Genomic DNA, 24519 nt, shown 5'->3' on the forward strand with positions numbered 1-24519 from the left:
GCAAACCTACCTTCTCTTGGTTCGGAGCTGGAGTTTTCACACCCGATTGTGCTCCTGGATGGTGGGTTACACTCGCGTCTTCTTGCTGGACCGATTTACCCAACGATCGCTCCATCATCGCTGCGAAAGACGATGGAAGATCCTTCACCGCCGACGTGACCGCTGCCAATGACGTGCGCATCTCGGCGAGCTCGGTCTCCAACGCGTCGATCTTCGCCTCCATGTGAGTCACCGTATGCTTGGATTTTTTGGTTGGCATTCACCGGTTCCGATGAGGGAATAATCCGGTAGGTCGGACCAATTTTGTTAGGAAACCCAATTTCACAAACACACAGTAAGCAAAACAGAGTAATTCAAAGAAAGGGAACGATTGTTTATTGATGAACTGTGGGAAAATACAGAAAGGGAATGGCACCCAGTTTCTGACCAGAGCAAGCTCCTATAGGAAGCTCAAGGCTTCCTACTCATATCTCTCAATAGCTAACAACCAAAGATGACCCCTCTACCTCTCTCTTCCCTCCTTATACTAATGGTTCTTACAATCCTCCTCTCCTCTCCCTCTCTCTATTCTGTTAGAAGATTACTTAGTAGGAATTCCATTCTTGCCCCTTCTAGAATAGACTCTCCAAACCTTAGGCCCACTAGAAGTGTGATGAATCAGAATATCCTTTGGGCTTGCATTCCCGCTCCTATCACAAAGTAGCAAGACTAGCAACACAAACTTGAGTTCCACTGCCTAATCCGGCAAATGTGACAATAAAGTTAAAAATAACCATAATTGCTGTGCATATTTTCTGAGAACAGCACTAGATTATTGAATAAGATTCATGGTTATATACACTGAACAGATCAAAACCAACAAACAAAAAGAGAAATTGAAATTGAAATCGAATTCAACTAAGGAAAACCTGGCTGGAGGCAGCCTCCAACTACCAACTTATATGTTTGAACTTTGTTGCATTTTTCAGTCCAAATACAATGTCTTTACTGGTATATTAAAAAAAGGTTAAATTTTATAAGTTCGGTACTATTTCTCTTGGTTTACAAAAGGCTGCTTCCTTGTAAAGTCCCTATCAACCAAAACTTCATGAAAAGGTCTTGGAGAAATGATGCTTCAGTCATACATAACTCCAAAGGCGCACTACTCCTGAAACTGAGGAACTCCATAAAAGTTCAAACTTTCAACGAACTCAACCTACATAAAAGTTTCAAAGTTGTCAACACCGCATTCAACTGATTAACAAATTGTGTTCTTAAAAATCATAGCTATGAAATTTAAGAAGCGAAAGACAAATCATATATACACCTACCCAGAAGTTGTCTTCGTGTTCTTCTGCTGTGGTTGAACATGTAGCTCTTGGAACCTCGCTGGTTTCGTCGTTACGTGCGAATCTGCCACGTATGCGTGTTCGATTGTCAGCTAATGTCTTTCGGCATGCGTACTGCAGGTAGCACACAAAAAACAAGCAAACCAGCGATTTCAGACCTTTAAATTCTTCCTTGATCTTCTTACTTTTAATCATGCATTTGTATATATCAGGTGGTGGTCTCTTTAATAAATTATAAATTATAAGTACTAAAGAAATAGTTGGTGCTTGCTATTCTTTCTTTCTTTCTTTACCTTAATAGTCTTGTTGAACTTCCTCTGGCTTCTCTTGGCTCTGTATTTAGAGATTTTTTCTCTTCTTTCTTCAGCACTGTAACGCCCTACTTTGAAGTTTGATTCCTCTAATAAGGGGCTATCCGTTTGAGGAGTATGTGTTGCTTTCACATTCTGATCATGTAGCAAAACAAAATTGAGTTAAAGTTAATAGAATTAATAAGGGGAGAAATTAAGATTTTATTGACAAAATTGGTGTCATTTATAACCTGCAAATCTCCTGCACTACACGCCCTCCTAATTTGTCCAGTGAAGAAACTGTTTTCAGGGGAGCTCAAGGCATGCCGTCCAAAATTTGGAGAGTCTATGAAAGCGTCACCGTGAAGCTTCCAATCAAAAGAGTTACAGCTGTAGCTCCTCTGCATGAACTTTGATGCACTTTCATCAGCACCACTGAAACTGTGTGGAAGAAAGTGAGAATTGTAAGGAAAATCCACACCCATTTGGCATTCTTCACTTTTCACTCTGGACCCTTCTAAAACAGAGTAATTTCCAAAGTTGTTATTTATATTGGGGCCATCTTGCACAGGGTTAGGCTGATAGAGACTCTGATTTTCCAAGTGGGTACTTGGAGGAGGAGGAGGAGAAAAGAAAGAAGAGGAAAAAGGGAAAGGCTGGTAAGAATCAGAGAAAAGAAGGTCTGTGATTCCATCAGAGGAGACCATGTCAAGGCTTGAATGTGTACGGAAAGGAACATCAAAAGTATAGAGATCAGAAGACATTGAAACAGAGTTCAAGATATAATTGAAGGAAACTAGTTGTTGCTTGTTTCAATGAAACTATATATAAGTGTGGATGGTGAGTGCGTGTTTTCGTCCATCCTTAGCTTCGCTATATAAACAAGTCAATTTTCCAAATTTTGCCCTTATATTCTTCAAAATTCAAACCCTCAACTTGCCTCCTCCCCTCTTTTTCAATTATGCCTCAACTCACTACTTGACATTTTCTTGTTAAATAAGTATATACTCATATGCTCGCTAGACATGTCGAAACTAGACATATATAAGTTTGTTGTTAAAAATCTCATGGAATGGATACACATCAATTCACTAAAAAAACTGGAATTAAAAGAACACAACACTATTAAAAATTAGGTAAATTATGTGGTATCTATAAAATAATTTGGGTATGGTACCCACATTGAGTAATTTAATAGATGATTATTATATTTTTTTAGGTAAAATTTACATTTTCGCATATCACTTTCCTATTCAATTAATTTCATCTCATGAAATTTTTTTTTTAATGAAAAATGGTTTAGTTGTAGAGACGAACGATGATGGTTGAGATGCGCCCAAAATGATCATGATTGACGGATGAACAATGCCTAGAAAAACACAACCTACAAATCTTATGTCTCTAAGAATGAAGCGTTGCATCACTACGATAAAATAACATCAAAATTATAACTTGTACATGCTTCTTTATTATTGAATTATCTCATTTTGGGTATCATACCTTGATTTGGGTTAAGGTATCATAGCAAACACCTAAAAATTAATTTATGAACAAATAATTGTTCTAATTTCTCACCATATAAGTATTAGTTCTCACTTATATATATATATATATATATATATATATATATAATTTTCTTTTTCAAAACGCACGTAAATTTTCAACTAACCAACTCGAAAATGACATTCAATATTGTCTCTTGTATTTTTAATTAACCCATTGTACAGTAAAAAAATCTAGAAAAGAAGAAAAAAAAACCACAAACACAATAAGGGAGAAAGCTAGAGAATGAAGAAGTACTTTGAGAAGAAAAATTTATATCACAAAGAAACGTTATTTTCTTCTATTAATTGTTGTTCAACAATACAGTAGAAACTCTTTAAATTAATATTCTTAGGATCGGAGAAATTTATTAATTTAGAGAGTTATTAATTTATCGAAGAGTTTTTAAGTAATTATACTGTACCTAACAAAAATGCAACTTTATGATACAATACAAAAAATACAACACCTAAACTATTGGATGCAATAAAAAAAGTTAGAGATAAGCTCCAAATAGACTTGAACTTTAAAGGAAAACAAACAACGATTGAATCATATTTCAATAGAGTGTAATATATGTTTTTCAGTTTCTATGAATTATTAATTTATGATTTTCTTGGGACCGAAAATTATAAAGGGATCTCCCGAAAAATTATTATCTTATTATTTTATCGAGTTTTTCAATTTTTTACATTGGCCCAAGTCGGGACCGGACAAATTTATTATTTTAGAGAGTTTATTAATTTACCGAGTACTAATTTAAAGAGTTTCAACTGTATATAACAATATGTTATGAAAAACAATATACAAACATATTGATTAAATCAGTGAGGATGAAGCACATGAACTATAAAATGAAAAATGAGTACTCCCCCTCACACACTTGATTTGGATGGTGGGTCTAGCTTGACTCAGAATGTCACACCACAAATACTACTAATCTAATTTGATCGAGACAACAAACCCAATTTCCATATCATACTCCCTCCGGTCCTATTTATAAGCAACAAAAAAAAAATTCACATAGTTTAAGAAATGTAGTTAAACTAGATAAAATGCATTAAATTTGTCTTAAATCAAAATAAACTTCCAAAATTACCCTTTATTATTAGTGTTGGAAAGTGGGAAAGAGAGAATAATTAATGAGACACATTTTACAAGTTAGAATTAATAAGGGCATCATTGGAAAAAATTAATTAATATAGCTCAAACTTTCATTTGGTTCTTATAAAAAGGACCAAGATTTTTCTTCTCTTTCATGTTTATAAATAGGACCGGAGGGAGTATGTGCGCCGAAACATCTTTTGAACTAAAAAATATCAGTTTTTCTTTGTCGAGCTTATTCAAACATCAGCACAAAATCCTTTTTTTTTTGTAAAAATAAAATTTAAGGCTTGGACCATATCTTCGGCTCAAACATGGCCAGTTACTTAATTTAGAAACAAAATGTGCCACTTGGACAAACATATGTTCCCTTTGTTCCGCGATGGTGGAAGAGAAGAGGTGCGGTCTATGGTCCAACTGTTGATTTATGACTTAGGTCCAACTGCTTTTCCTGTGGCGTTTTTTGCATTATTTTGTGTTTTTTATTTTTGATAAATACATTATTTAGTGTTTTTAAATCACCACAAAATGTGTTATTCAAAGACTTAGATCAATAGTTTAGGGAGACTAAAATTTTATGAAAAAATAAAATGAAGATCAAAATAAATAATTCACTATTTTATGAGAATATAAAACATATTTAACACTAATTAAAAAAATGCGCCACTTAAAAAAAGTGTCCTCATCCTTAACTAGTTGTTCATGATTCGGTTTAGGCAAAACACCGAATTGAATTGAACAATAAAACGGGTCCGGTTTGACTGAATTAGTTTTTGCATCATAAAAATTGAAATGAATCGATTTTTCAATTTGGTGAACTAGTTTGATAGTTCGATGAACCATTTCTAGTTTGTAATTCGATTTGTGTCTCAGAACCGATTAGAAACCAGTTCAACAGCCGATTTTTAGACTTAGTTCAAAATCTGATTCTAGCCTTTTCAAGAATTGGTTTGATATTAATTTAAAATAATTATCCCTTTAAATATTTTAATTTTTTTTATAATTATTTAACATAAAAAAATACAGTTTTTTTTTTTTACATTTCTTATATTTTTATCACATTAATAAAATAATATAAAATGACAACTTCATAGGAGACAAGTCCAATAGGAAAATATCATAATTATTGTTTAGTAATTTTTTAAATATGAAATGACAATAATAGAATCTTATTAAAATGATAAGGGTAAAAGTGGAAATAATTTCAATAAGCCTTTAGTTATAAGTTAAGTAAGCATGCATATTAAAAAACAATTATAAGCTACTGAAGTAAACTCATTTACTATAATCTTATTAAAATGATAAGGGTAAAAGTGGGAATAATTTCAATAAGCCTTTAGTTATAAGTTAAGTAAGCATATTAAAAAACAATTATAAGCTACTGAAGTAAACTCATTTACCAGGACACCTAAGTTAGTGAAATAATCTTTAAACACTAAATGCCTTGCCAGTTACATAGCCTGATGGGAATGAGTAGCTCACATAGTTGAGTTAAGGTTAATTGTAGGTGAAGAGTCAGAGCTCAAACTCTGAGAAAAAATAATTTATACTAATTTACTACTAATTAACAACCAACATTTACCTATAAAAAAATAGCCTAATTAAGATTAGTGCATGAAAAAGTAAATTTTTTTGGTAGATATGAAAAAGTAATTAATTAAATATGACGAGTTGTTTTATAAGCTAATAAATAAACATAGGGCTGCAGGATGATCCAAAACCATGAACTGTTAAAGTATATGCAAAGCTGAAATAAATAGTGAGAGTAGGCAATAATGACCAAACAAAACAATTAAACAAAGTCTTTCTTGTAACCAGAAAAGAACAAAGTCTTTCCTCAAATAGAGTCGTCAGTAAAATACAATAAAAAAACAATATTCGGTGTCTCTTGATTTTTTTATTTTTATGTTTATTATTATTAATATTATTATTGCCACTACCATTATCGCCATTACCATCATCCTTCACCATCACCGCCGCCACTATTGCCATCACTACCACCATTGTTGCCGCCACCACACCACCATGCTCCACTACTGCCACCATCGTTGATACCTTCATACCACCACTGCCGCCCCCCCACCCTCCACCACCACCACCACCACCCCCACCAACACTACCGTCCACCACCACTGTCACTGTCACTACTGCTGCAGCCACCACCATCCACCACCACTGTCACCATCATTATTTTCTAATACCATCACTACCACACCACCAGTGTTGCCACCAAATTATACAGTTTATAACCAAATGCTATATATATATAGTATTAAAATTTTATCAGACATTATTCTATCAGACCTAATATAATCAGGCCTTATACTAACATCGTACCAAACATGCCCTAACTTTAGATTCTGAGATGCAAGAGAGGTGTAGACCTCCTCTAAATCCTCCGAGAGGTCAAGCACCTTAATTTCCTTTTATTTTTATGTTAAGTTTCTGACCGAGTAATGTTCTTTTTTTTTTTAATGCAAATGGAAAATTATTACCGATTTAAAGAGAAATTTTCCATGTTATTACGTATGCACTATTTTATGTATTCGGAGGTGTTCAAGTTTTTTTGATCAAGTGAAAAATATATATGAACTGCTTTTTTTTTTGTCTCTTTATTGAAACAATTAGCACCTGTATTATGAGTGGTTAATTTTCTTTAAAGTTCGTAATTATAAAATAAAAAATAACATTTGTAGAGGAAAAATGAGTACCTATTTGCTCTTGCTCAAGATGCACTTCTTGATGATATAATAAAAGCTTGCTGTGCGTAGGGATAGCTTTATACATACTTGAATGCAACCTCATCTAATTAATTTAATTTGTTTGAGTATTATTCATGATGATAGTGGTTATATCTACTTCAATGCAAGTATGCAACCTCATCTAAGTTCTTTAGAAAACACCTAATCTAAGTTGAGTTTCAATCTTTTCTTATAAATTTGAAAAACTGAAACATGAATATTTTAGATTATAGAGTTGTCTAAATTACTTATGAAGGTGATTGACTTCAATATCCTAAAAAAAAATTATGAAATTTCTTACCTACTTATTTTAATTTTTTTTAAGAAGAAGATAATATATTAATGAGAAAAACTTGGGAACAAGGCTCTCCCAAGTGAGCCACACAAAGATACAAAAGAATAAATCAAGAGAAGTTAAATAAAAGCAAGAAACAGAAACAAATACATTGAGCAACCCACTTATTTTAAATTTTACTGGTTCACCAAAAATGATGAAGTTAAATCACATAGAAATATAGTTAGAAAAAGACTTTCAAAGTTAGGCAACCCTATAATGTGACCAGTACTAATTCTTTTATGAGCAAGGCATGTGTCAAGTGGCACATACAATATAATTAGAAAAGACTTCAAAGTTTGTGTCACAACTCATACGTACACAGTGCAATTTTATTATGTTAAACTTTTAATTAGTTGTGTCATACGTATACATTGAAATTTTATTTTCTCAAACATTAATCATATTAGAACCACGAAATGCAGGTTGTGGCTCTATAAAAAGATGCTTCGGATCTCAGTCTCACAACTCACAAGACAGTTTCAGAAAATAAAAAAACATCAGATTAAAAAAATGAGCATCGTTCGTGTTGAACAGCTGACTGCAGCTGCTTTGTGCTTTGCAGTGGTTATTGTGCTAATTGGAGCACCAACCTTCTCCGATGCTCAGCTAGATCCCTTGTTTTACAATAAAACTTGTCCAAATCTTCGTCCAATTGTGCGTGGAGTGATCTTAAATGCTTCAAATTCAGATCGGCGTATTTTCGCAAGTCTCATCAGACTCCACTTTCATGATTGCTTCGTTCAAGTGAGTATTCTTCTTCTTCCTTATTTGTGTATTTTGATTTTCATTTCCAGCTGTTATTTTACAATATGTCTCGTTCTGAGTTAAAATTAATTTACAGATAATTTTTTTAAATTTGTGAACTATATTTTTCTTAATCAACAGAAACAAAACTAACTTTATATATCTATAACAATGTGACAGGGTTGTGATGCATCAATTTTGCTGATCGATACCTCTACCATTGTGAGCGAACAAGGAGCTTTTCCAAACAACAACTCCATTAGAGGTTTGGATGTTGTGAACAATATCAAGGCAGCGGTGGAGAAGGCTTGTCCTAACACTGTTTCTTGTGCTGATATTCTTGCTCTTGCAGCTGGAATATCTTCTGTTTGGGTATGTCAACCGTCAACCTAATACTTACTGAAATCAAGATAAAATTTAGAAAAGTATACTTATACAGTAATTTTGTGTGTGTTTATATACAACACTCCAAAAAGTAAAATTTCTCTTTTTTGTTTTTTCTTTTTAAATTCATTCTTGGAAATTCTTTATGTTTATGTATTTCTGAAATATATATGAGTACGTGTGTGACTTGTTATAATTAGCCATATTGATAGTACGGAAGATAAAAAGGATTTGTCATCTTGATAGATAGTTTTAGCTACACCACTTGAATATGTGGTGTACCGTAAAAAACTTTTACGATAACTAGGATTAAGACCCGTGCGATGCACGGACCCTTAATACGTAATTTTATCTGGTTTTATAACTACTTGAATTTTATTAGAGCTATGACAACATAGGAATTATGTAAAAAATAATATAAAATAAGAAAAAAATGGAATTAGATGGCAAAACATACTCGGTGTGATAGTTAAGGATAACCTGTTCAAATTGATACAAATCACAAAACAAACCACATGGATACATAAACTTGTTCATAGAATGTATTGGGTGACAGGTAACCACAACCCATATAAGAAACACCCAAATTATACTTCAACACAACAATTAAACCAACAATTTTAGTTTCAAATAGCTACAAATTTGAATGTATCGGCTTAAGAACGTTTAAATGAATAGTTATCAGTTACAAAGAAAAACTTACGCTGATTTTTGTTTGCTTGTAGTAATTAAAATCACATATTATTTTTCTTTCATCTATTATAATAGATTTTTCCGATAAACTAATCAAAGTATCTTTTCCAAATAATATGATTTCAATTTTTTTTAATATAATGATTTTTTTCAAAGCTCAAACAAACACCTAAAAGTTTTCAAAGAGGATTTTTTAGTCAAAAACGTGAATTTTCAAGAAAAAGCGGAAACAAAGAACTCTAAATGTCAACCATTGATTTCTTAATAAACATTTATGATAGTTAGCTGGAAAAGTGGGTCTCTCATTTAAGGTGAGCCAAATCATTTATGCTATCTTATAATAAAATTGTGAATGAAAAACGGTATCTAACCCTTTGTAGCGTTTAAAAATTAAGCCCAAAAACACAAATCCATTGAGAATAAGGAAGTCTCGATTGTCTCAAAAATTGGGTTCAGGACAACATAAATTCTTAGGCATGCCAATATCACAATAAAAAAATATCAATGTCTTGGTAAAACGTATGTAGCTTTTGGTAACAATTGTAAAGATTTTTTTAAACGTATGTAACTCAAACTCCTAGTATAGTGAACCTCTAGAATTTTGTTTTTTTTTTGCCATATCATGGTTTAGTTCATATGAAAATCTCATAAAAAGGAAGTACAACAATCAGTGCAGAGCTCACAACTGAGTCCCCTTAGAAGAAAACAAACACTGCTCCACAATAGCAAAGTGCATCAAAAGCCATTCCCACTAAGGCTCAGAGATAATCGTAACAAACTCTATTGAAGTTAGTAAACAGTCAATAGACACCATAATGCACAAAAATTGCGAATTGTACAAAAGACAATATAAATTCGAGTCCCATGAGCTCTTCAGTTTAAAGCCAATCAGTTCTAATTTGCAAGTTTGAATGACCAAGCAAGCCTGAAAAAATTAGCAAAATGAAAGCCAACATTTAAGTTGATACTTAGCAGTATTGCTAGCTTTCTCCTCATTCTCCACTGCGAGATGTTTCCATTTCCTGACATTGTCATCTAGTCCTACTGGTATCTCACGCCGTCGATTCAACGCTCAGTCCACTTATCATCAGCTTTTGTACCACTTCTGAGTGAACTCCTCCATTAGAATCAAGAATTGTCCCTAACACTGCATTTGGCTCCAACTGTTCCTATAGTGTGAAAAATCAACAATCTAAAAAGCGTACTGTTAACTACCAACATATATACAGTGGGTGTTTTGTAAGTTTTATGATGAATCTCTTGCTCTACCTCATTCCATTTATGAAGTAAGGTATAACCATGTTACAATGTTAGTCATCTTGTTTTAATTGTCTACAATATTCCTATCAATTTAACATGCTCATCTGATTTCTATCTGCTTAATAGAAGCTAAATTCATTGGTGTCACAATATCTAAACAATTAGAAATAAACCTTTGGTACACATCCTTTAAGTCATTATTCCTTTACAAAATCAAAACTAAGTCAACTAACCATTAATCCTTTAAATGCATTATTAGCTCTTGGTAGTTTTTGAACTTGACTCCAACGACTCACCAAATACTAAGAACTGTCTACTCATCCACTCCAAGTGAAGAAATGTCAATGCAGAAAATTAAACACATCACTTCCTACCCAAAGGTTTTGTGATGAAACAACAACTTCAAATTACTGCATAAATGACATACCAATAAGGCTTCTTGATTAAATTCCCTCCACAAATAAAACATGAATCTTTCCCATAACTGCATGAATTAAGCTATTGGCTACCATTTCAAATGAACAAAAGGAAATGACATTACAGAATTTGTGCATTTTTTTGTATATTACTGGTAATGGCACATTCAAAGCACTTATCAAACCCTTATACCGTAAAAATAAAATTCTCATTCCCAGAAAAAAGAAAAAACACAGTGAACATATAAATTCTATGAACTGAAGTTTTCTAATAAACTTATCTGAGAGACACCCTTGTACTATGTAATACTCACACATATGCATAAATCAGCTCAAAGATAAACACGATGGTCTTCTGTGGCTTCAAGAGTTCAAGTTTTAGGCCCCTTCAAGTTATGTACAGAGCTAATATATACTATTACTATCTATCAAGCAATTTTGTTCTCACTTCTCAACTTCACATGAATCATGATGATACATACTGCCTCAGATGTGATTTATATGAAGCATAAACAAATTGAGATTTTAGTCAAGTTTACTCTTAAATTGAACAAAGAAAAGAGTTGTAAATATAACTTGTAATTGGACAGATATAGATAAAGCAAAAAGCATTTGTCAAACAATTATATATATAGGCATCAATTTTACCAAAAAATAAATTTATGTGTTACACTAAAACTGGAATTAGTCTAATAAAATTAACGTAAAAATATTTTCAGTCAAAAGAACCATAAACGCCTACATCCATATTTTTTTTTTCACAGAAACACATATCAACTATGAATTCTTTAATGACCTGAATTTAAGGTACTCCGTATGCTAGTTCAGCCATGCGCTTCATCAGGGCCATGTGTTCATCAATGGAAATTTCTGGTGCTTTCATTATGTTGCCATCATAATACACAGAGCTACCATACGCCAACTTCAGTAAAATGCAGTATTTAGGCCACTTTAATCCTTTTCTGCTAGGTGAAACCAACCTACTTCAGCTACTGCATCCACATGTTAATTCATATTGGTGAATTGGAGAAGAAAAAAATCATTAATCTGTAGCCTATCATAGTCTGCATAAAGAAGTTATTGATGTTCTTCATAGTTAACAAATAGATTCTAGTGCAGTTAAATAAGCCACCACCTTTTATGTTAAGTCCTTAAATTGAAGTCTAGAACTACTTGGTTTTAAGATGCATGATTTTGACCTCCTGGTGAAGTAATGTTAGGCTCCATTTGAAAGAGTTATTTGAGTTTATCCTATGGCATAAACACTGGTGTAAGTGTTTGAGAAAACTTATGGAAATAGATTATGACATACCTATGCTGTTTTGAGCTTATTTCATAAGTTGTTAATTTTAGCTTATGAATAAGGATTTATGCTTAATCTATTTTAAGCTTATTGCATTAAGTCTATCAAATTAACTTATGAATAAGCCTTTATGTGATAAGGGCTTATTGCCATAAGGACTTATTTAAATTGTTTACCCAAACACACTCATAATCTGTAATACAGTGTACTTTCTCTTTTACTAAGTAACATGATCAGTATTCAACATGTGATCTCAGGTGTACTAACCGCCTTGAACACATAATATGATAATTGCATGCAATGCTTCAATCAAACCCCAATAATACTTTCAATTCCATTCACGTGATTGAAGATTGCGGTCCCAAATTAGTTGTCAGTCTTCTTTGTTTCCATGAATAATGTGTACATTATAAGTGTATGCACATGAGTACAAAACAAAAAAGTGACCTGGTGGAGGATGGAACCTCTGACATCAAATCAAAACAACAATTTATACCTTACAGTTAGGCCTGTAGCAACTGAGATAAGAACTCACTGACTCTAGTTTTTCTTTTAAGTTAGTAATTTGAGAATATTTTCACTTCTATCTAAAAATGCAAGTAAAATTTTCAGAAGTAAGAACAATGATCATTCTTGAAATACCTTTAGAAAAGAAATGTTATACTCTATGGAAACCCTAAACCCTAAATGTTATACTCTATGGAATAGAATAGATCACCACACAACAACTACATTCAATGGTTTAGTGTGTTATTCACATGTTGGAATGTACCCTAAAACTACTACTGTATAACTTGTTTGTTTAACACTCCATTAAAATGGGTCTACTGATGATCATGTGACCACATGGTGACATTAAAAAGAGGGCTAAAGCAACATTCTAGGGAAAAACAATTATAATTCAAGATCCCAGCATAAAAGTCTTATGAGATGCATATCAAAGCAAAAGTACAGCCTAAGATAACCTCTAAATAAACCATGCACATCCAAGGTTTGTTCAAGTTTCTTCACAACTACAAAATGTAACTTGATATGTAATAATGATTAAATTTGCAGAATTAGCGAGATCATTACTTTACTTTAGATAATTTAATATGAACTACAGCCAACTATGAGATCAATCGAAAAATTGTCATCCTAAACACCATATCAGTCAAGCAGAAATTCAGGGTTCTTGAGTACACTAAATTATAGCCCCTAATATGTAATAGTGATAAAAATAATGGATTTAGGAGAACATTAATGGACTGTTACAAATTGACAGGTTTGGCAGCGAAATTGACATTCAAAGAGATTGAAATTTCTAAATATAGTCAACCTTAATCAATTAGGCTACTTTGTAATAGGAGTGCATAAACAACTGATTTAGTGTATGTTGCATATGAACTACTGCTAGATAAAAACCCAATAGAGAGCATTGGACAAACCTCAGCATCAATTAGCACCAGATGCACTGCAAATGGCTTGCCTGGCTCAGATATTGGGCACATCTCCCACATCCTCAACACCCATGTGTCTTTCCCATTGCAGAGGCTGGAAACAGGGTTAATTGCACAGTCCATTCAGCAAATGTGTCTCACAGAAATGAAAGTTGCAAAAAATTCAAACAATATGGATTGAAAAATTGATGCAGGGAGTGAGATCAACCAAACTCGTTTATCAGATAAATAACTGAGGAGAGAGATAAGATCTCCATGAAGGAGAAACAGATCACATACCTGACAGTCTCCCATTCGCATGTTGCTCCTTGTACAGAAATTAGTATCAATGCAATATTGTACACCTTGCCTTCACAAAGCACCAACCTGAGTTTGGAGATCATGGCCTTCCGAGCACTTGCCTCGATTTTTTGACCCTAAAATTAACAACAAACATACTCAATACAGTACTAACGCTAAGAATAAGTCAATTGAAGAATTAATGTAGCGTGGATCAGTCCATTTGCAAGTAATTTTTTTCCTGGGCAGAGACTCTTGAAGGGATTCACATGGCCACCCATGTCGAAATGAGAGAAAATGGAAGCAGGGGTACTGGGCTAAAAACACAATATGAACATCAACACGGTTCAATTTATAGCAACGAATTTAGAATTCTCCAGATCAAATCAGAGAAGCTGTAAAGGAATTAGGTGAGGAGATAGGGTATAGGATCACAACCTGTAAAGCAGAAAACACAGTTGTTTTGAAAAGTAAATAGATGTCAAAAGTACCATGGTTTGTAGATAGAGGGAAGCGAAGATAGATAATAGAGCTCCATAGCATAGTAGCATACATACAACGATTACAGCCAATCCAGCGGAAGGAAGTACAAGATGAAGTGGAACAGCTGTTGATGAAGTGACAGATGCATACTCGGTAAATAGATTAGGGATAATAGGTGCAGAACGATGGGCAGTTACGCGAAGTGGTGGGACGATGGTGGCCGGATTTCACGGAAGAAAGGTGATAGGGTTCATGTCTGGTAACCCTAGTTGAACAGAAAACTGACAGAAAGGAGAGGAAAGCGCATAGCTCAGGGGCTGCAGAACACCGTCGAAACCGGAAAAGCAGCAGAGGTGACGAGCAGAGCCTATGGTAGAAGCAGAAGAGGGTGGAACAGAGCGTACACGAGAGAAAGGGAGAGATTGAGTGCTACTAACCCCTATCATTCAACCAAAGATGCCCAAATAAGAAATAGGCCCCAAAAAAAAAATGGTGCACTATGAACAGTGAAATTGCATCTTGCATTTTAAGTTAGTAGATAAGAAAGAGAAATAAAAAATGTTAATATTAATTGAGACAAAAGAATATTTAAGTGAGTGTATATGTTTGTTCGCCTGAAGTGAGATAAAAGTAGAAGAGAACCTTAGGATATATGGTGTGTTTAGTGATAAGAAATTAAACGATAAAAAAAGATAAAATTGGGATTCAAGAGAAAGTTGGTTTAGATATAAGATGATATATAATAAGATTGCGTCTGAATATGAGTGAAGTTATAAATTAACATCTAACACACTTTTTCTATCTTTTTTTTGAAACTCACTTTTTCTATCTCAAAAACACGTATGAAGTTACTTTTTTAAACTTAAGTATTTTTAGATTAACTAAAAACACAAATTACGATAATCCACTTTTTTTAACTGAAAAAAAATGTTTATGTAAATTACATGTAACCCCGACAAAAAAAATTTCTAAAGTCCAGGGTTCAAATCCTACCGGTAACAAAATGCATGAAAAGTAAAAATAACTACATCCCAAGTGGACCAATATCGAATTTAAGATAAGTATAATTAAGGAAAATAATAACATTTAATATATTTTTTGAAAATGATTCTATTGGTCCACGATTAAATATTTGGAGTGCTTATTATTATTCTAATATTTACAACGATTTTCACAGTCTAATGGTACTACTCCTTGGGTAGTTCCAATGGGAAGAAGGGACAGTTTAAATGCAAACAGAACCCTTGCTAACCAAAATCTTCCAGCTCCCTCTTTCAATCTAAGTCAGCTGACTGCCTCATTTGCTGCTCAAGGCCTCGGCATTAATAATCTAGTTGCACTCTCAGGTATCAAAATTTTAACATCTTCAAAAAAATTGACATCTATAACAAAATGTTATGTACATATTTAATTTAGTGTGTGTTAAATTTTATGTATGATTGTTGTATACATGGTTCATTTTTCAGGTGCTCATTCAATTGGCAGAGGACGATGCCAATTTATTGTTGACCGATTATACAATTTTAGCAATACCGGAAAGCCTGATCCAACTCTCAACACGAACTATTTACAAACATTGAGATCAATATGTCCTAACGGTGGAGATGGTACCAAACTGGTCAACATGGAACCAACCACTCCTAATAGATTAGACAACCAATTCTACACCAATCTTCGGGCTGGCAAGGGCTTTTTCCAGAGTGACCAAGAGTTGTTTAACACAAGTGGAGCAGCTACCAAAGACATTGTTAATAGATTCACCAGTAACCAAACTCTTTTCTTAGAAAGCTTTAAGGCTTCAATGATAAAAATGAGCAAGATTGGAGTGTTAACAGGATCTCAAGGAGAAATTAGAAAACAATGTAACTTTGTTAATGGAAATTCTGGACTAGCTACTGTGGGCACCCAAGAATCAGCAGAAGATGGCATGGATAGCTCAATCTAATAAGGAACTAGATGGAAAATGCAGAGATTAAGAGGTACCAAATAAAGAGTTCAGTAGCGAGGCACATACCTGCCATGTATGTTCCTGTTGATATGTTTGTACTCTGTACACTATGTTCACATATCACTCTGTTTAATTTGTAAGATTTGTTTTCCTATGTTTTGAGAATATGTCATATGATATCATGTTAATCATTATGGTAAATAATACCGGTGCTTGCGTGGGTGTTTGATATGGATATACATGAATCTAGCTATAACTACTAATTCCTTAATCTTCTAATAATGATATGTTGACATCAAACACAATATATATTTTCTTATAAGCCAAAATTGGATTTAACATAAGCACTACATGGTGTGTTTTAACGCATTTACAAGAAACAAAATCAATATAGTGTTCACATGCAATAAACTCAACATCAATCAATGACTCAATGTTAAAAACCAGAAGCCAACTTACCAAACAATATAAAACTTAGCTACACGTCACAACCCAACATAGTGATAGTATCCCGTAAATGCCCCAATCTCCCCACATTGGTAACAATAGTCTTGCAACTTCTCACAATGTAAAATTAAATGTCTCCAAGAATTAGCTAGTTTACCATTCTGTCAATTCCCATCACTCTATCGGTAAATTTTGTGGTACCCATAAAATATTTTGAGTATGATACCCGCGTTGAGTAATTTAATAGATGATTATTATAGTTTTTTAGGTAAATTTTACATTTTCGCATTTCATTTTACTATTTAATTTAATTTCATCTTATGAAATTTGTTTTTTAATGAAAAATGATTTAGTTGTAGAGATAAACGATAATGGTTGAGATGCGCGCAAAATGACCATGATTGAAAGATGAACAAAGCCTAAAAAAATACAACCTACAAATCCCATGTCTCTAAGAATGAAACATTGCATCATTACGATAAAATAACATCAAAATTATAACTTGTACATGCTTCTTTATTATTGAATTATCTCATTTTGGGTACCATACCTTAATTTGGGTTAAGGTACCATAGCAAACACCTTACTTATCTCCTCTGTTTACATTCCACAATGTCAGTTTACTTTAGCCAATTTATGCTTCTCTCCAATTTAATTATAGCTTTCCGATCTACTAGTTGCATTTTATTGCAAATCTGCTTTTGGAATTGGTTAATGCTTTTTTATCAAAAAAAAAAAAGGAGATAGAATGATGAGATCCCAATTCTGGAAACAAAATTTAGATGCAGCTAGCTTGAGCTACCATCACAAAATTCATCTGAATACATAATCACAATTCCGAGCTTAATTTCCTTTTTCTATATATAATTCTACTATACACAAGACAACAACCACCACTTGCAATTCAATTCGTGTTCATTTAGATTGAACTCAAAGCGGACGTTGAAGCTAACTTATCAAAATCATACTTCTCTAATCCACGTGCCGCTTGCATTTGGCTGTAACGCCAAAACAAACATGAACTAACTAATGAATGGTGAGATAGGATTGTCTAGTCTAGTAACTGTAAGAGTCAGGGATCCCAGAAGCTGCCCAGACTGTGTCATTGAATCCATAATCTTGCTGAATATGATGGGGTATGAAGGGTGTCCGGCACAGAGGACATGTTCTGTGATCATACCCCATGATCCAACGGTCAAGGCAGCTCCGGTGGAAGATGTGGCGGCAATTCATGAGGCTTCTGATCTCGTCCTCTCCTTCAAAGTCGTAGAGGCAGACCGCGCAGCTCTCCGGAGGAGGGCTGCTGCTGTCCACCTTCTGCTGCAGCTCCGAGAACTTTGTCACCGGCAGGATTTCTTCGACGAGCAGGGCGGACACCGATTGGAACTCCGGCATCCTCTCCGGCCACGCAATGTCAGGGTCGAGACCCAGGTAGCAGAAGAGGATTGTCACGAGTTTCCTTATGAAACCCAACATGGAAATGAGCTGCACAACCAGCTTTGGCAGAACAAGCTCTGTGTAACTAACTGGAAATCCCATGATGAATTTGTTGATGATGCCTTTCAAGTCTCTATGCTTCTATGGGGTTGAATTGAGCTAGTTTATTTGTGTGTGTTCTTATGACCAATACTCATCAAGAGACAAGAGTGTGAAGGGGAGGGTAGGAGTGCCTCATTGTGTACAAGGGTGTGTTAAATAGATTGGGAGGTAGGGAGTTTGATGTGGAAAACCCAAGAATGGGCTTTGGTTTTATAAAGAATGACAATGACAGACACGAGATCGAGGTCAGATGGAGATACTGAGATAGGAATCATGCCAGGAAATGGGACAATACTATCATTATAAATAAAAGAGTAACAGGTACACTTAAACCGTCTAGATACATGTATCTCATTTTTTCCTTTATGTCTTCATTCTCATCATATAATCATACATCATAGTTATTACCTTCGTGTTCTCTTCTTTTTTACTTCGGATGTCTGCACTATATAAATGTCGTACAATCACATTTTCCTAAGTATTTAGTTACGAGAAATGCATATTACTCATTAAATAACATAGTGATATGACTCGAAGTTATGCTCGGGACGGCTAGATTTGCTTGAATTATATTCTCACTCAACCGACCATGTGAAGAATTTGAAGACCAATCTTTATACATAGACCATTGTTGTGTATGCAACACCCTGTTACCTCTGGATTCAGCTTTGAATTTTCATAAAAATTTGTAAAAAATCATTTTTGCAGGGTTGTACAAAAAGTCGCAAAAAAAGTTATGGAAAAATCTTTAAAAAACTAACTTTGTGACGGTTTTTAATAGTCACAAAGAAACCTCCGTAATTTTTTTGTCTAGATGGCTAAAGGTGTTGCTACGGTTGGTGATCTATAAAACATTTTCATGAAAATATGTAGAAATTTGTTTATAAAATCATTTTCGTTGGAAAATATTGTAGAAAAAGTTACTGTAAAACTCACAAGAAACTAATTTTATGACATTTTTAAATCGTCCAAAGTAACCTCCACAATTTTTTCCTTGTGATCTATGAAACATTTTGTTTAAAGATTACATAAACACGTATTTAATTTTTCAATTTTATACATTAATATGATTTTGATTTTTGTGTGCATACCTGTAAGTACTAAACATGCTATTGTACATTGAAGTGTACAAAAGTTTCACGTGAAGTGGTAGTTGGTAACTAAAAATTAGCTAGGAGTGGACTGAGAATAGCAGCTTTCAATAAGGCCAAGAAATACACTAAACCTGGCTCATGATGAATTGACAGGAAGATCTTCTTCAAAAACCTTGGATGCATTAATTCTGTCTCTACTAGTCTTTGGGTGATACCGTACCGTATGCACGAAAAGCACACCAAATTAAATTAATATAATCAGGCATTGCCATTGGTAAAACAAACCAAAGGGAACATGCTAACGTGCATACATTATTAATCATAAGTCTGTCGTTTGAACATTTGTATTGGGTTTAGTAGCTCTTTCAATGAAGTGATAAAGTTTTAGTTAAATAACCCATCATCCAATCACATTGGAGATAAGTGAGTTATAATTTATATATTTTATTTATTAATTTATTTCTATCTCCAATGCGATTAGATAATGAGTTATTTAACTCAAACTTTATCATATGTTATTTAGACAACCCCATTTTTTCCTTCTAAACGACAAAAGAGCAAAATAAATTACCCTACCACCCTTTTCCTTTTCTTGCAATAGCAATTGTAGCATCTTAAATGTCTGATATCAGGGATTTTGGGTCTTTCTGGAGCAATAAATGCTATCTTTCCTTCTAAGCACTAGCGTTCAAAGCATGTTTCAGAATTGCTATTTTGAGGCACAAAAAGATTAATGGTGAGCATTGAGAAGTCCATTTACATGGGAAAACCCGTGAAGGCATATTAATATCGCCCCTTGGCCATTTGCGGCAGGGTGTCCCCTTCATGTGAATAAGATCAATGATCAATGTACTAAGTTAAATAATCTCCATGATTGCATCTTCAGCTTTCATTATTTACACAATTGAAACTTTCATTGTCTTTAGTCTTTACCTGAAAAAAAAAATATATATATATGGATCATACACCACTACACTCCACTTGGAATTTTTTTACTTGAAATTGAAAATGTGGTTACGCTATCACTACACACATTGCATTCACATCAACCAATATATACCTATCTAATATTATCACACATCTTACATCAATTTCCACAAATATCCGTGTCACATGGACAATTACATAACTTTGTGTAATTGTGATTGCATTTAAAATTGATTCATCATGGTAAATTGTTATTTGCTATAGCTTACAAAAAAAAATTTACAACTTTAAAACAGTCATAAAAACAAATTGAGATCAGGATGAAGTGTTTTTTGTGTATGAATTTCTAGTTTCTTTTACTTTCTTTTCATTTCAGAAACAAATTCCGGTTGCTTCCTGCACTGTGAAGGGGCGAGAAAATTAAACTGAAAAAGAAAAGGGTTATGAGACGATTGAGTGATCCTTTTATTTTATTTTTCTTGTGCCCAAGATATGATTGAGTAATTAATATGGTATGGGCAATGATATGTGTTCCGGTATGGAACCGCAGACTAAGGCTAACCAATATCGAGAGTAAGCGAGATAAACAAAGCGAATAAAATGTGTGAAAAATGATCGGTCCCTGCCGCTTGGGCGGTCCTTCTTTATTTATAGTTGGGTTTTGATCCGGCTGGATCATGGGTTACCCGGCCCATTTAATACATGATTCGGTCAGCCTAAGTAATATACATATTGATCAGCCCATACCAGACCACAAGCCCTCAAGACACTAAGGCTTAGGGCCCGTTTGGTGTGACGTATAGTATAAGGCCTGATAGTATAAGGCCTGATAGTATTAGGCCTGATAGTATAAGCCCTGATAATTTTCTTATACTATACAGCGTTTGGACATACACTGTATAATTTACCATATCGTTTAAATTAATGCAATTTTATGTTTAATGAAGTATTGAATAATGATATAAAATAAAAATCAAATATGGAGGTGATTATAACGGTGGTGGCGGTGGTGATGGAAGTAGTGGTAGGTTGGTGGTGGTGGTGGCAATGGTGGTAGGTTGGTGTTGGTGGCGGTGGTGGTGACAGTGGAGATAGGTTGGTGGTGGTGGTGGCAGCGATGGTGGTTGTGGTGGTGGTGATGATAGGGTGGTGGTGGTGGTGGTAAGGCGGTGGCGGCTACAGTGGAGGGTGGAGGCAATGGTGGTGGTGGTGGCGGCGATAGGGTGGTGGTTGTGGTGTCGGTGGTGGCAATAGAGTGGTGGCGACAATTATGGTGGTGGTGGCGATAGGGTGGTGGTTGTGGTGGCGGTAGGGCGGTGGCGGTGGCGGCAACATCGGTGGTGGCGGTGGTGGCAGCGATGGTGGTTGTGGTGTTGGCGACGATAGAGTGTGGTGGTGGTAGTAAGGCGGTGGCGGCTTAGTAGGGTGGTGGTGACGGTGGAGGGTGGAGGCAATGGTGGTGGTGGTGGTGGTGGCGATAGGGTGGTGGTTGTGGTGTCGGTGGTGGCGGCGATTATGGTGGTGGTGGCGATAGGGTTGTGGTGGCGGCGATTATGGTGGTGGTGGCGGTAGGGCGGCGGTGGTGGTGGTGGTGGCAACACCAGTGGTGACGGTAGGGCGGTGGTGGCGGCGGCGGCGGTGATCGGATGGTGGTGGTGGTGGTGGTGGTGCCAATGGTGGTGTAAGTTGGCAGCAATAGAGGGTGGTGGTGATGGTGACTTATACGTCGCAACCTTATCATGTCTTATCCATCACTCACATGATGGATTAAATAATACGTCATTTTAACGTATAAGGGGACTTTGATGGATAAGCTTATACAATACAATGTCATCACCAAACAATGGATAAACTCATAATGTATTGTATAAGCTTATACTATCATGCCTAATACGGCGTGCCAAACGAGCCCTTAGTATAAGGCGAAAGTGTCTTTGATAAGCCCTCAGCAATTTACACCACATAAAATGTCAATAAAGGCGTGTAAATTCAAATATTTATAAATCTTAACTAACACATAATGAATATCATCTTTGCACGCTGAACCAATCTTGTCACATCCACTCAGCTGTCACTTCACATGCCCTTACCGTGGCAGATTTCGAAATCATTATTACTTTACCTGCTTTAAGTTCATCAAGTAGATCTTCTGCATATTTTTGGGAACTTGATACTACAATACTATCATATATATTGAAATTCTACTCACACAATCATCAAAGCTGCAATAAATGTAATAAAGTGTTATAAATTTGAACGAAAAATTATACCTCCTCCTGAAACGCACCTAGTCTCGAAACGTCACGTCCTTAGACTATAATACCCCTCACCACTTCTCCCTTAACAAATCACATCCCTTCAAATTCAAAAAATTTCAGACCAACGTATCCCTTTGGTCCAAACGTCAGAACTTTTGCCTCGAACACAGCCCACACGCGAAGACACGCGTCCCTTTACTCACCATTCAATTCACCTCTTCATCTCCCCTCTCCCTTTCTATATAAGATCCGGAATTCTTACCCTTCTCTCACACTCTCATTTTCACTTTTCTTACCCTTATCATCCTCTCCGATCATCCACAACGGTAAGAATTTTTCTATTTTCTCCACCAAGTTTGCTTAACGTTCGACGATCCCACTGGATTCATCACCAAAATCCCAGAAATCACTCAAACTTCTCTCTTTCGCAGGTAAACCTCATCCTCTTCTCCTTTCTAATTTCTACATTTCTTTTTTGTTTTTTAAAACTTTAGCCTCACATGAACAACTTACTCTACTAAACCCAGAAACTCAACACAATGTTCTACCTTTCTACCCAGAAAATCAAAGTTTGACATTTCCACCCAGAAATTCAAACTACTTTTTCTCTTCTTCTCACACTTTGAAACTCTTCCTTTCAGGAATCCTTTGAAAATGACTACCAAACGTACTCGTAAGGAAGCTTCTGCCTCCACCATTCCATCTCCTGCTGATTCTCTATGGGTTTCGAGTAAAATTAAAAAACAATTTTCAAAGATTTGCAACCCAAAAGCTGTCATCGACTTAGTCACTAAATATAATTTTAGGAAAGATGGCCTAGATGCCCACCTAGACATAATTCCCTGCGCCCCTGATGAACCATGTTGTTTCGGGAAAACAGATGGTCAAGGGCGAAACTTTACCTACTTATTCGAAAGCCTGTTCTCCGATCTAAAGTATGATTTGCCATTCTCTGACTTTACTTGCTCGGTTCTAACCCTTTTGAACGTTGCCCCCACTCAACTCCATGGTAATGCCTGGGCTTATTTAAAAGCTTTTGAAGTCCTGTGCCAAACCTTACACATCATACCTACCAGCAACAAATTTTTTTACTTCTTTGAAACATGCAGACGAAATGTAAAGGGCGAATATGTCTCACTCGCCACCGCTAGGGGTCTAGGATTGTTCACCCTGTACAAAAGCCATTACAAACACTTCAAAGGAAAATTTTTCAAACTTCGCGAATCTGATGCTTGCAAAGACATATTTTACTTTGCCGATGGAAGCCCAAAATTTACTTTCTATTGGACGAACCAATACGAGAGCATCATCAAAATTCCCGATGATGCTCTTACCCCCGAGGAACTAGTAGACTGCAAATTTCTATCTGGCCTAGGCTTAAACCTTACAGATTTTATGGTTGCTCTCTCTAAAAATGCAGTTGAAAAATATGTTGGTAAGGCATTCTAACCTGTTTCGCCCCTTCCTTAAATTACATAAGAAGACTTTACCAAGTTCTAACTCTTGCTCACTCTTTTGCAGGAACAATGGCTCGCCTAACTGAAGAAGACATCCTTCGATTTCGCCGCGAACAACAGGCTGCTCGCGAAAAAAGGAACCCCGCGAAGTCGGTGGACGAACACGCCACCAGCCACTCAGGTACTGAATCAGGCCGCCCCTTAAAAAAGAAAAAGAAGAATGAAGATCCTACTTCTATCAAAAGCAAAGCCTCGAACCAAACCTCACTGGAGAAGTTCATGGGCAAAGGCGAATCTGCGTTAGCGAACAAAGGCTGTGCATCAAGCACCCCACCCGTTTGCTGGAAAAACTTGCTGAAAGAGTTTGAGGAATTATCCTCGGATGATGTAACTTCAATTTGGGACTCCAAAATTGATTTCAACTCCCTGGTGGAAACAAATCTGGTGTTCGAGGCGGACCGTGATAAGATGAGGAAACTAGGTTTGAAGGAAGCTTGTCAAGCCAT

At 35.2% G+C, this 24519-nt stretch overlaps 4 protein-coding genes across 10 annotated transcripts; 1 reads left to right on the forward strand and 3 right to left on the reverse strand.

The window, feature by feature from the left end:
- Nucleotides 1-352: 352 nt before the first annotated feature.
- On the reverse strand, nucleotides 353-2470 carry LOC130741185 (zinc finger protein CONSTANS-LIKE 3-like). The gene is made up of 4 exons (XM_057594003.1): nucleotides 1870-2470; nucleotides 1622-1774; nucleotides 1311-1442; nucleotides 353-1195 (listed from the first exon to the last, which is right to left on the reverse strand). Exons 1-4 carry the CDS (start codon nucleotides 2380-2382, stop codon nucleotides 1142-1144), a joined length of 852 nt encoding a protein of 283 aa, XP_057449986.1. The 5' UTR covers nucleotides 2383-2470; the 3' UTR covers nucleotides 353-1141.
- A 5303-nt stretch (nucleotides 2471-7773) lies between these two features.
- Nucleotides 7774-16445, forward strand: LOC130741186 (peroxidase A2-like). Its single transcript, XM_057594004.1, has 4 exons — nucleotides 7774-8086; nucleotides 8267-8458; nucleotides 15521-15689; nucleotides 15810-16445. The coding sequence occupies exons 1-4, from the start codon at nucleotides 7784-7786 to the stop codon at nucleotides 16286-16288; spliced, it is 1143 nt and encodes a 380-aa protein (XP_057449987.1). The 5' UTR covers nucleotides 7774-7783; the 3' UTR covers nucleotides 16289-16445.
- Nucleotides 9929-14861, reverse strand: LOC130741187 (uncharacterized). Of its 7 annotated transcripts, none has more exons than XR_009020336.1 (5): nucleotides 14352-14774; nucleotides 13861-13997; nucleotides 13570-13675; nucleotides 11636-11831; nucleotides 9929-10326 (listed from the first exon to the last, which is right to left on the reverse strand). XR_009020336.1 is itself a non-coding variant. In XM_057594007.1 (4 exons), exons 1-4 carry the CDS (start codon nucleotides 14787-14789, stop codon nucleotides 11829-11831), a joined length of 255 nt encoding a protein of 84 aa, XP_057449990.1. In that variant the 5' UTR covers nucleotides 14790-14861; the 3' UTR covers nucleotides 9929-11828. The 7 variants fall into 7 exon arrangements, 2 of the variants coding, with proteins under 2 accessions (XP_057449990.1, XP_057449988.1); XR_009020334.1 differs by having other exon boundaries at nucleotides 9929-10332; XR_009020335.1 differs by having other exon boundaries at nucleotides 9929-10355.
- A 1056-nt stretch (nucleotides 16446-17501) lies between the features above and the next one.
- LOC130735882 (brassinosteroid-responsive RING protein 1-like) lies at nucleotides 17502-18475 on the reverse strand. The gene has a single exon (XM_057587755.1). It carries the CDS (start codon nucleotides 18275-18277, stop codon nucleotides 17795-17797), a length of 483 nt encoding a protein of 160 aa, XP_057443738.1. The 5' UTR covers nucleotides 18278-18475; the 3' UTR covers nucleotides 17502-17794.
- Between the last annotated feature and the right edge of the window lie 6044 nt (nucleotides 18476-24519).

Source organism: Lotus japonicus, chromosome 2 (genome assembly GCF_012489685.1).
Source record: "Lotus japonicus ecotype B-129 chromosome 2, LjGifu_v1.2".
Taxonomy (NCBI): Eukaryota; Viridiplantae; Streptophyta; class Magnoliopsida; order Fabales; family Fabaceae; genus Lotus; species Lotus japonicus.